We start from the raw sequence: 13,157 nt of genomic DNA, 5'->3' as shown, positions 1-13,157 counted from the left end.
ACAATGTCATACCACAGACAAACAGACGTAACACTGAGAAAATTACCATCGACCATGAGCTCAACGGTCGTTTTAAATTCAACTGCTTGCGAGTTTCACATCCAGGGGCGCGCGCATCGTATACCTTTGTATTTGACATCTCACACTAGCGCCTTCTGTTGACATTGTCGTACTAAACATTGTTTCGTACAACATGCACGTTAGGTGGTGGTAAAATAACTGGGCGATGGATTTTGAAACAAATTGTTCTAGCTGTTACGTCTGTTTGTCTGTGGCCATACTAAACATTGTTTCGTGTAACATGCTCGCAAGATAGAGTTGAGCGATGGATTTTTCAGAAATTTGTTTAAGCTGTTACGGCTGTTTGTCTGTGTTTTATTATTATTTATTCAAACTAAGACTGAATTGGCATGTGCAGTAAATAAGAGTCTTCTCCATTCGGCTCGGTCCATGGCTTCACGTCGCCAACGAACGCAGTCTACGGAGGGTCCGCAAGTCATCCACCTGATCAACTCACCTTGCCCGCTGCACACCTCGCCTTCTTGTGCCCGTCGGATCGTTGTCGAGAACCATTTTCACCGGGTTACTGTCCGACATTCTGGCTACGTGCCCGTCCCACCACATTCGTCAGGTTTTCGCGGTGGAACGATGGATGGTTCTCCCAGCAGCTCATGCAACTCGTGGTTCACTCGCCTCCTCCACGTACCGTCCGCCATAGATGGTACGCAGCACTTTCCTTTCGAAAACTCCAAGTGCGCGTTGGTCCTCCACGAGCATCGTCCAGGTCTCGGTCTAATGAGCGTTTTGTAGATTGTCAGTTTGGTGCGGCGGCGAACTCTATTCGATCGGAGCGTCTTGCGGAGTCCAAAGTACGTACGATTTCCAGCCACTATGCGTCTCCGAATTTCTCTGCTGGTATCATTTTCGGCAGTCACCAGTGAGTCCAAGTACACAAATTCTTCTTCCACCTCAATTTCGTCACCACCGATGCAAACTCGTGGTTGGCTCACATTGTCTTCTCTTGAACCTCTTTCTATCATGTACTTCGTTTTCGACGTGTTGATGACTAGTCCGATCCGCTTGGCTTCCCTCTTCAGTCTGATGTAGGCTTCCTCCATCTTCCTAACGTTACGTGCCATAATATCTATGTCGTCGGCGAAGCCAAATAGCTGGACAGACTTATTGAAAATTGTACCGCTGGTGTTAATCCCTGATCTTCGGATTACCCCTTCCAAAGCGATGTTGAATAGCAGACACGAAAGACCATCACCTTGCCGTAACCCTCTGCGCGTTTCGAAGGAACTCGAAAATGCCCCTGAAACTCGAACTACGCACATCACCCGATCCATCGTCGCTTTGATCAACCGTGTCAGTTTATCCGGAAATCCGTGTTCGTGCATTAGCTGCCATAGCTGGTCCCGATCGATTGTATCATATACGGCTTTGAAGTCGATTAATAGATGATGTGTGGGCACGTTGTATTCGCGGCATTTCTACAGTACTTGGCGAATGGCGAACACCTGATTCGTAGTGGAGCGTTCGCCCATAAAACCCGCCTGGTACTGCCACACGAACTCCCTTACAGTTGGTGCTAGTCGACGGCATAAAATTTGGGAGAGTACCTTGTAGGGGGCGTTCAGCAACGTGATTGCGCGGTAGTTGCTACAATCCAGCTTATCGTCTTTTTTGTAGATGAGACACACGACACCTTCCATACACTCCTGCGGCAAAACTTTCTCCTCCCAAATCTTGGTAATGAACCAGTGCAGCGCTCTAGCCAGTGCCTCACTACCGTGTTCAAATACCAGGAGAGTTGGTCAACCCCAGGGGCTTTATTGTTCTTCAGCCAGCCAATCTCCTCCTGGATTTCCTGGAGATCCGAAGCCGGTGAAATTATGTCCTGCGCGCGTTCCCCCAGGTCCATCACCATACCACCATCTTCGTCTGCTACATCGCCATTCATGTGTTCGTCGTAGTGCTGCCGCCACCTTTGGATCACCTCACGCTCGTTCGTAAGAAGGTTCCCGTTCATGTCCTTGCACATATCAGGCTGTGGCACGGGGCCTTTACGTGAACGGTTTAACTTCTCATATTACTTTCGTGTGTTATTAGCGCGATACTGTTGCTCCGTCTCTTCACGTTCTCGATCATCCTGCTGGCGCTTTTTCCTCCGGAAAATCGAGTTTTGTCTGTTCCGCGCCCGTTTATATCGTGCCTCATTCGCCCGCATGCGGTGCAATCTCGCCCATGCTGCATTTAACTAACTGCTGACATTCGCCGTCATACCAGTCGTTTCTCTTATTCGGGGGCACCGTGCCAAGTGTAGCGGTTGCGGTGCTACCAATGGCGGATCGAATATCTCTCCAGCCATCTTCAAGAGACGCTGCGCCTAGCTGCTCTTCCGTTGGGAGTGCCACTTCCAGCTGCTGCGCGTATTCTTGAGCTAGTCTACCGTCTTGTAGCCGCCCAATGTTAAGCCGCGGCGTCCGACTTCGACGCGTGTTGTACACCGTCTAGAGTTTTGAGCGCAGGCATACTGCGACGAGGTAGTGGTCGGATTCAATATTCGCGGACGTTCGTGATGTCGGAGAAGAATTTACCGTCGATTAGAATGTGGTCGATTTGGTTTTCCGTTTCTTGGTTAGGTGATCTCCATTGACGTCCCGCAGTGGTCATCCATCGTATGTCTGCTGCCATCGTAAGCTGCGGCCTCCTCAGCTTGCACATCCTTGCGCTGATTGACTGCCACCCAATCACACGATGGCGCATCTCGTTGGTGGTGCCACAGCTCTGGTAGAAGGTAGCCGCTCGATGTCCGCTTTACCACACTTTCTGTCCTGTCCAGCAAATCTGCTGCCGCGCAACGACGTCGAAGCTGCGGGGATGTAATTCATCGTAGATCATCCTGTCGCAACCTGCGAAGCTTAGCGACTTGCAGTTCCATGTTCCAAGCTTCCAATCGTGATCCTTTATTCGTCGCCTAGGTCTTTGCCGATAGTCGCATTATCTCTTTTATTGCTCGTAATTATTGGTTTTCCAGGCGGCTTATTGGGCCTGCGCAAACCTCCTGTCTCGTCGTGTCAGGGCTGTTTAGCGTCCCACCTAACACCAGGGCTTGGGCTTGTGCGCTTTGAGCGGCACACGGTCACTTTGGTGGGGCCTACTTGCAGATACATGCAGCTTTTTATAGGAATTTAATAGGGCCCACTGTCAAACCCCACCACATCCCAGGCAAGCCCCACAACTCGCAGATGGCCTGGGAGGGAATAAACATTATACATTTAAATTATGTTGCCAACCTCAGTAAAAATTTTCGTTGAAACGCCAAAAGCCAAGATATTTTGATAAAAAAGAATACCGAAACGACAATATTTCTTGGAATTTCTATAAAGTTATTTTTACTGAGATTTCGGTTTTATTAATTTGATTTTTGTATATACTGAAATTTTTTTACAATAATTCTTTAAAGCCTGTCCACGTTAGATTTCGGACAGTTCGATTATGAACAATCGATTTGTCACCATTCTATCAATTTGGAGTGAGCTAAAATATGCTGAAAGCAGCACATAGACCGGAGAGATTTAGTTTAGACATGGATTGTCTCCATGGTTTGTAAAAATGTTTAAAAATCGTGTTGAAAGATGGGTGTCCGAAATTTAACGTGGACAAGCTTCATTCCTATTGTATGGGTTAGCTTCGGGGAACCGAAATACTGGCGGTTGAAATCTCAGTTACAATTACCGATGACTCATCATGATTCGTCGAAATCATTGTCGAGATCTTAAATGTTGGATTCCCAGTCAGGCATACTGAAAAAAGAGGCGACATGCTTATTGTTACCGCTCAACCAACAGCGCCGTTAACCATCAGCTTGCATTTCATAGCTTCTGTGGTGGATCGAAACCCCTCCCCCCTCTGGGGGTCTCTCAAACAAAAAAAAAAACAAAATTTCTGCATAACCCTAGAACTAATCAACTTTAAGCGAAACGAAGTTCGATGTTGATGTAATAAAAACGTAAGGTAACCGCTTTTTCGAACCGTTGAATGTCTTTTTTTTTATGTATGTAGTTTTTTTATTTATATGGAATAAGAAAAATCGAGGCTAATTATAATATTCAGGGTGGTCACTGAAGCGGAAAAACCGGGAGAATCGGGAATTAACCGGGAATCAGATAGAACTTGGAAAAAACGGGAAATAACCGAGAATTTTCTTTTATCGACTCATTTCTTCCGGGAAAGTTCCAAAATTTGAACCGGGAAAACCGGGAATTCAAAAATGGATATTGAGTGGCCACCCTGTAATATCAGATTGGTATACAAATGCTCTCTCCCTGCGTTGGTGGGCACAAATCAGCCCACCAGCGATGGGAGAAGCTTTTGTTTACAAAAACTGTTTCGCTCTTTTGAAATGTTGATGCCGTATTTTAGGATTTAAAAAGCAACCTTTAAAAAAATCAAATAATATTAATGGTAATAAATAATAATAGTGGATTCAAAATCGTGGAATCTTAGATGTACATATAAATGTATCGTTACTGAATTCATTGAACATTATAAAAAAGATATGCGAGATAAAAAGTACATTGTGCAAAATTCCAGACTGATTATTTTTATTCGTTGATGTGAAGACAATATTGTCTAGCATTAATCAGCTATCTCGAAGCTGGACAGGTATTTTTTACCATGCATGTATCAGAAGTCTGTTTTTTAGAAAAGTTTTCAACAATTGAACCACTTGTTTGAGAAACTGCACATTTCTGGCCAAAATGAGATTTTTGTGTATGTATTCCGAATTCATGATCAAAAATACATATTATTTTAGGAAAATTCTTTGCTATTTCTAACTTTGGTGAAAATGCAGTCTTAATTGAGAATATGGATGAAAACCGCCCTCCTTAGCCGTGCGGTAAGATGCGCGGCTACAAAGCAAGACCATGCTGAGGGTGGCTGGGTTCGATTCCCGGTGCCGGTCCAGGAAATTTTCGGATTGGAAAGAGTCTCGACTTCCCTGGGCATAAAAGTATCATCGTGGCTAGCCTCATGATATACGAATGCAAAAATGGTAACCTGGTTTAGAAACCTCGCAGTTAATAACTGTGGAAGTGCGTAATGAACACTAAGCTGCGAGGCGGCTCTGTCCCAGTGTGGGGATGTAATGCCAATAAGAAGAAGAAGAAGAAGAAGGATGAAAACCACACTGTTAGCTAGGGCTGATTCACCAAATGTCAAAACACCTCAAATATTGTTTTTACACGTAAATAAATATAATGAGTATTGAATCGAAGTCCATTCGATTTTATAATTCCGGTTCATTCTCACTTATATTAATCACAGATCACAATACGGTTCGCTGAATTTATATTTCAAACCAGTTATTGACGATTTCGCGCTCTAGAATTCCAGCGGATTAAATTATTTGATAACGAATATTTATGTATTTGGCTGGTATGTCAAACCTAACTAAATGCACCAGACGCTCCCGCACGGCACTGCAATATATCGACCGAACGACTAGGTTCCATCTCAAATCGCATTAGATTTGCATTTGCCGGTATGCAGTCAAGCTGCCGGCGTGTCGAATGGCCGATACGTGTGGCGCTTAGAACCCGTTCATGATTCACAACCTGTTTCTTAGTGCTAATGTTCACCCCGTTCGTTCGAGAACAAGTCATCGTCGTATCGACTAAATGTTGAATGGCACTACCTTTCATATCTTCGATTTTGTTATCAATTTTTGGGATTCGTAGAACAGACCTTTAAATAAAAAAAAAAACAAATAACCGATAAGGCTAACCACCGATGAAGTTCACGCACGTTTCCCCTGGCTGGAAGATGCACATCACATGTTTCTTATAACACAACTGCATTAGAATCCACCGGAATAGAACCAATACTCAACTCACCCGTCGCTATTATTGTTGCGGCAGTCTTCCACATCCTTTTCGTCCGATGAAACCGCAATCCTATACACGTCCCCTGAATAGCTGTCCCCATTCCGAGACCCACTAGAAATATCGAACTTCGGATTCTTAATCCCCTGGGAGAGCGCATACTCCTTGATGGCTTCCGCGACGCTTTTCGGTAACACTGACATATTGCGCGTTTCACAACCCAACAGCTCAACACTAAGTTCTCAAATGCTTGTGTGTTCGAATCAACCAATAAGTATCACTGGCTCGAGTAAGATACAATACACTACCGGTGTGGTGCGGAACCCCAACACGACAGGACTCAGACGACTTGCGCTGCTCTACTGGCAGAAATCGCACGAATTCGCCGATATTTAATATTGTTAGGTATGAGGGCACGACGCGCGCCGCGCGGTTCCTGGTAAACAACAACCCGCACACCGTCTCGCGCGAGAGCAGACCGTGAATCGGAGCGACGGCAGCCTGTGCGGTGTGATGCTCCTCGTAGGCTAAAGCTCAGCGGACTGTACCGACGATCAAGCGTCTCCACCGGGTGGTTTTGGGTCTGGTTCGGGTGTGAAGAGATTGGGGCGTTATTTTATTGCTTCCAAAGGTATATAAAAAAAAAGCATATGGTGCGTATGTGTTCGTCGAAAAGAGCACCTCTCCCGCTCTCAATTAAATTTTGCGCACATGAGGCAAATGAATGTTTGAAAAGAGAGAAACAACCACGTGTTGATATCGTTGATGCGCATTTATGCTAGATGTAAGACGCAGCTCACGGAAATTAAAGCCTTCAGCGGCTTTTGACGATAGCTCTTGGCGGACTATCCACTATGTAACGGAACTTTTCGGCACTTTATTACATAGCTCCCATGTTCATCCCATCAAAAACAAAGCAATGGAAAGGAATTTAATTTATTTCTTATTTTTGTGATTTATTCAACAGTGAGCCCGCATGTTAGCAAAAAGAAGCGACGAGATTGGTGCTGTATTTCTTTGTTTTGCGATGAGATGAGTATATGTTCAGTGAGATGGAAAACGGAACAGCTCCCCTTGAATATCCAGTATTTTGCGCTCGATAATGGCGGCGTGAGTTCCTCTCAATTTGACATTCAAGAGGTAGAAAACATTGGAACTCATCAAGTCTGCCATGATCTATATAATGTTTTTGGTATCAACAAACAAATGTCAATTATTTTGCACAGCAATTTTCAGAACATAAATAAGTTTTTGTATAAATAAGTATCTGTTGATTTACCTATAGTATTAATGCTTTTCTTATATTTTAGGTTTTGTAATGGATAGGCTACTTAATGTTCTTTTACTGGACGAAGAAACGTGTCAGGTTCTCGCGTCTATGCTTGTGAAAATTAATAGCTCAGCAGACATTGTTTTCGAATATAGTTACTGTTCCAAAGCTTCTGGAAGAAAATCAGTCAAAGATAATCAAAATGGATTGAACCTTCATTACTGATTTTTATTATGAACTTGCTCTACTTTTATGCTAGTATTTATAGAGCAGGTAATATTTCTCAACTATTTTGATTCAATATATTTGGGCCCGTTTATTCATTGTACCAAATGTGTTAGTTATACATAAATTACATCATTATGTAGTCAATTTATTAATTTAAGATTAATCATTATTTTAGTTGATCACATAATGAAACATTCGTTTTTCAATCCCATTCCTTTTCCTCAGGATCTACGTTTGAATTATTTGATTATATGAGTCATAACGATGCTCGAGACAGAATGTAGGCACATAATGGATGATATCTGTACATATAACCTACTCCCGAATTGATATCTTAAGAAAATGAGCATAGGTTTTATGGCATACAATTGAAAACTAACTGATGCAACATTATCTGCATAAAGTCATAGGCTAAAGCTAAATTAAATTCATTGTTTTAAAAGTTGTTTCAATGTGCAAATCAAAACAAAATGTTTTCCCCTACAATCTTGCAAGCTTTACATCCAGTGGTGAGTGAGAATGGGAGAGCAGAGACTAATCACGTACAGCTATCGATACTTTTTGTATGTTTTGTATGTCTAAGAATCTTCATTTATCTTTGTCATGACAAGCCTGAAATATATGAAGAATGATTAATATTGAAAATGTTACATTTAAAAAGCAATCCATAATTTGAATTTTCAAAAGATACCGCTAAAAGCCGCTAAAGAAGGAGGATGACATTTGTTGATTTCGATCAATATTTTGAATTGTATCAAGGCATACTTGATGAGTTCCAATGTTTTCTACCTCTTGAATGTCAAATACAGAGGAACTCACGCCGCCATTACTGAGCGCAAAATACTGGATAAAAACTTTTTTATAATTTTTCGTCAATATTTTTAAGTAGGTAATATGAATATTTTTGTTACCGACGCAAATTTCGATTTTGATGATCGAAGTTTAAACGACCCGCAGAAAATTGAAAAAAAAAATCCATTGAAAAATTGGCAATATAAGCCGTCTTTCATAAATCACATAGACCATAGTTTTCCCTTTTAAATCCTCCCGTCTCCCCTCGTAGACCACGACAGTTCTGTTCTCTGCACGGGAAAAAATCTGGAACTAAAAAGTGGCAAGAGTCATGATTTCGAGAAAATTGTGTTTTTTATGTTACGAAAATACACCATGAAAAAAGGTCATGAAATCATAACTCTTTTTGCTGTAACGCAGTCTTGGCGTTACGTTTTCAATATTTGATAACGAAAAGTGACAAACTAAGTCATGATATCATGAACCATGCACTCCGGAACCATGAGCCAAAGTTACGAAAACAGAATCATAATTCATGAATCTGGCATCTGTCATTTATGATTCCGATTTATTTGACGAATAGTTGCCATTTAGGTCATGATATCATGACGCATGCACACTGGAGCCATGAACTAAGGTCATGAAAATAGATAAATAATTCATGAATCTGGTATCTGTCATTTATGATTCCATGTTTACAATGGATCAATCGCCGCGAAATTGCTGGTGGGGATTCTCATCGATTTGTTTTCGGCGAAAAATGACAAAACAAAACTTTGCCAGACTGTCCGGACGTTTCGGTCGATTTACTGGCCTTCGACCATCTTCTGCGGACACTAAAAATCACATATATTGTTAAAAAGCACATTAAATTTTACAAAATAAAAACATACAATCTTCCAGTCACTTATTTTCTAACAGACAGCCATTACTACTAACTATTGACACACACAAACAAAGTACAATCTTTACATTCTAACTGCTATTGGTATTAGTTCTAAGTTTGCTAATAATAGAGTTGTACGTATTTACTACATTTTCGTCTTCTTTAATCTTAATGTAAAATGTTTCTGCAGTCAGTCTTGTATTGTTTTGCTTATTTTGTCAAGTATTCTGGTTTTCAAAGTCAAAAATGTGTCCCTCTTCTATAGTGCTGCTGATAAACCTGTACCGGAAATGTTTTTGTTTTCACATTGTATTTATGCTGAAAACCAAAGACGTTTAATATAAAAACAAAATACAAATTTCACCGATGTACGATTTTTCATACCGCACAGGTATATCATACACTAAATTTGTATTTTGTTTTTGGTATATACGTCTTTGGTTTTCGTAAATACAATGAAAACAAAAACATTTTGGTACAGGTTTATCACAGCACACTTTATAGTCATTTTGACTTTGAAATATCTCGATAGTTTTCTCCTAGTCCTTTTATGTACAGGATAGTTACAAAATTGTTTGTTGCAGAAACATTTTACATTAAGATTTTGCTTTTGAATGAATTAGTACATAAGCAAAAGACTTTCAGCTAATTACTTTTAAAAAATGCGTACAACTTATTATTAGCAAACTTAGAACTAATACCAATAGCAGTTAGAATGTAAAGATTGTACTTTGTTTGTGTGTGTCAATAGTTAGTAGTAATGGCTGTCTGTAAAATAAAAGTGACTGGAAGATTGTATGTTTTTATTTTGTAAAATTTAATGTGCTTTTTAACAATATAAGTGTCCGCAGAAGATGGTCGAAGGCCAGTAAATCGACCGAAACGTCCGGACAGTCTGGCAAAGTTTTGTTTTGTCATTTTTCGCCGAAAACAAATCGATGAGAATCCACACCATTTAAGATTCCATGGCTTCATTTCAAATCTTTAAACCTCAGAAGAAAAGTCCCTAGCTGTCCAGTTCTTTTTTTTTTTCACTCGAATAGGCCTAAGACAAAGGGGAACTGCTCCTGGATTTCATCGCATGGTTCTGATGTTCATTCCATCAACAACAAAGCAATGGAAAGGTATATGATTTGCTTCTTATTTTTGTGATTTTTTAGCAGTTAACACGCATGTTGACAAAAAAAAACGACGAAATTGGTGCCGTATTTCGACACGGTTGTTTCATGCAAATTCCTTTTCCTGAAAATTCCTCAACAACTAGGACCGCTCTCAGCTAACAACCACTTGGAACTGATGGCGCTCTGCGCCTTCTATCGAACGGACCAGAAGTCTCTAATCTTTCTGAAATCAGCAGAAGAGGTCAATGTTTACGTTTGCGACTTTCGCCCTTATGAAACAACAATGTCGATTTCTTTGTTTCGCTATAAGATGAATATGATATATTATGTTCAGTGAGATGGAGATCGGGACAGTTCCCCTATTTATTAGAATAATTTTTGTGGCAACCTCAGTTCAAAATTTTAACTTAAAATCATGCATAACTGACTAAAAAATCAGTCGGCAGCTAAGTGGGAGCAGGAGAGTTCATGATTTTCTCCTTATTAAATTTTTAATATACTTACAATGATTCATTTGTTACCTTAAGTTGCACATCCTCTTTAGTGTCGGGGCTACCCTGATCATATGTTCTGCTGCTAAATCGTAATTGAGTCGTTCAAGCCGACTCAAGCCAGGGGTGGCATTGCGCATCTCGATTCGAACGAAATTCCATCGAAGCGAGCATGTTTGACAATAGATCTAGGTGTTTCACTCGACAGTAAACTTCGTTTTAGTGAGCACATCTCAACCACAACAGCTAAAGCTTTTGCCATATTGAGACTTATGAAGATTTCAGCGATATTTACTGCCTCAGGACGTTGTATACATCGTTAGTTCGCAGTATTCTAGAGTATGGCGTAGTCGTATGGGCACCGTATCATGCAACGCAAATAGCGAGAATCGAACATGTTCAGAAAGCTTTCATCAGATTTGCACTACGAAGGCTTCCCTGGCGTAATAGACGTGAGCTGCCTCCGTATGAGCACCGCTGTGAACTCGTGAGTCTTCCTACATTGAGGAGTAGGAGAATGCTTCTTCAGAGGCTCTTCGTATTAGACCTTTTGCAGAACAACATCGACTGTCCTGATCTCTTGGCGAAACTCCGTTTTATTGCCCCCGAAAGAGCAGTTAGGAGAGCAGAATTTTTCCGACGCCCTGCACACCGTACATTGTATGGGCAAAAAATCCGTTTGACGTTTGTTGTGAATGTTTTAATGTCATCAGTCATTTGTATGATTTTAATTTAAGTAAACGGATGTTCAAGTCGCGTATTAGTTCTTAAGCTTTTTAGTCTGTACGATGAATAACATAGTCGAAGACTGTAAAATAAATAAATAAATAAATACCAAAATAAATGTTTGACAATACGACTTTCGGTTCGATCTCGAAAACGAATTATCATTTGAGGAGGTACAAAAATAGCGAAATGTTTTCCGAAATGTTTGTTGTTGGAGAAAGGCAGCGGTGAACTGTCGGCTGTCCATCCAGATGAACGCCATCCATTCAACATGCGGCACCTCACCGTGATCACCGATAAAGTCCTTCAGGCGTTCCTTCTTCAGTGCCGGGACGTGCTCGTTCTCCAGATAGTACACGCTGGTGTATCGACAGAATTTGGTGCGCAGCTCTGTGCCGACGGGCTCCCGGGCCGTCATCAGTGTTTGAACGCACTTGGACATGATTTGCCTGAGGAAGGCCTATCGGATCACCATTTGGAAGGTTGTTGATTTGATTTTGGAAATCTTGCAATCCAGGTTGCTCACATATACCAACAGGCAGGAACTGTACAGTGAAGAAGGTTCCCTAACCATTCTTCCCGTCGTTTCCTGCTGTATTACTCCCTTTTCACTAACACAAAATGATGGCTCGGGACCAGACACTTCCGCGATTCGATTCCAGACCAAAGACAACATAATCACACTTTCTATTCACGTATAGGAAGATAAATTGGTTATACAAACGAGAAATTAAAACGTTTCGGATTCGACTGCGGCGAGGAGAATTTGATTTGCGAAATTTGACTGCCTTGCGACGGCGGTTTGCCAGCACACAAATTTTACACTTTTCAAAAAAAAAACTTTTTTCTTCCCAGCTGCTTCATCGACAGTAGATAGTTTAGGAAAAAATGCTATAAGTTTCGGTCATGATATCATGAATTGTAGTCATGATATCAAAAAGTACCAAGTTTTATGAAATCATGACTCTTTAGTCATGGATCTGGCAACGGATTTTTACCCGTGTGACTTCTACAGATCAGTGAAAACTTAAAATATCGAAACTCATTATTCAAATCACGTGTGAGTTGGAACACACCCATAACTCATTTCATTCATTTGAATCATTGTAGGTTTTTTCTTATCAGTAAATCAGTTTAGTAAATTGTACAAAGCTATTTGAATTTCAACAGTACAGTACTTAGTGTTATTTGTACTGGTAACATTGTGATATTTACTTAGACCCGTACCTTCGTTATACGTTGGATCCGTTTGCGGGAGTAACATTCCGACAAGCGGTGGCAATTCTCCAAGGACACCTATCTGAAAAAAAACTCTTAGAAGGTCACGTCCTAACGCCCAGCAATGATCATTAATAAAAACAAGAGGTAAGGGGAATCTCTGAATTCTCCACTTCCTTCAAAGAAACAAGGTTTCAAGACCGTCCTGCCAAAGCGCGGAAAATAGTATGAAACTAGAGCCCTCAAACATTCCTTCTCACGCTAACATTGGAAATAACTCTTCTCCTATTGAACTGATCAATCAAGATGATCAAAGTTTTATTTTAAAATGTCAGGAAGGTTGTCTGGTCGGGATCCTTTGAAGATCTCAAGTGTCTTCTTCAGTATTTGATTGTGAAACGGCATAAGATTTTCACATACGACGACAAAACGATTGTTTAAAAGCGTCTTAAAAGTTTTCCTAAGTGATGAGATCTAAATGGAAATTTCGCAATTCCTTGGATTTGCGTCAGACTAAGTGATTCAAACAGAGAA

General features: G+C 41.0%; 2 protein-coding genes across 2 annotated transcripts in view; one reads left to right on the top strand and one right to left on the bottom strand.

The window, feature by feature from the left end:
- The window catches only part of LOC134202579 (uncharacterized), a 36,655-nt gene extending 30,394 nt beyond the window's left edge, over positions 1-6,261 (bottom strand). The window contains exon 1 of the mRNA XM_062677597.1: positions 5,904-6,261. Within this exon, the coding sequence (XP_062533581.1) occupies positions 5,904-6,094 (191 nt within the window). The 5' untranslated portion in view covers positions 6,095-6,261. The remainder of the gene's footprint in view (positions 1-5,903) is intronic.
- Positions 1-13,157, top strand: part of LOC134202576 (transport and Golgi organization protein 2-like) — a 153,750-nt gene that overhangs the window by 44,930 nt on the left and 95,663 nt on the right. The window lies entirely within an intron of this gene.

The sequence above is a fragment of the Armigeres subalbatus genome, unplaced genomic scaffold (assembly GCF_024139115.2).
Source record: "Armigeres subalbatus isolate Guangzhou_Male unplaced genomic scaffold, GZ_Asu_2 Contig1291, whole genome shotgun sequence".
NCBI lineage: Eukaryota > Metazoa > Arthropoda > Insecta > Diptera > Culicidae > Armigeres > Armigeres subalbatus.
This window is presented reverse-complemented; position numbering and strand designations above follow the sequence as displayed.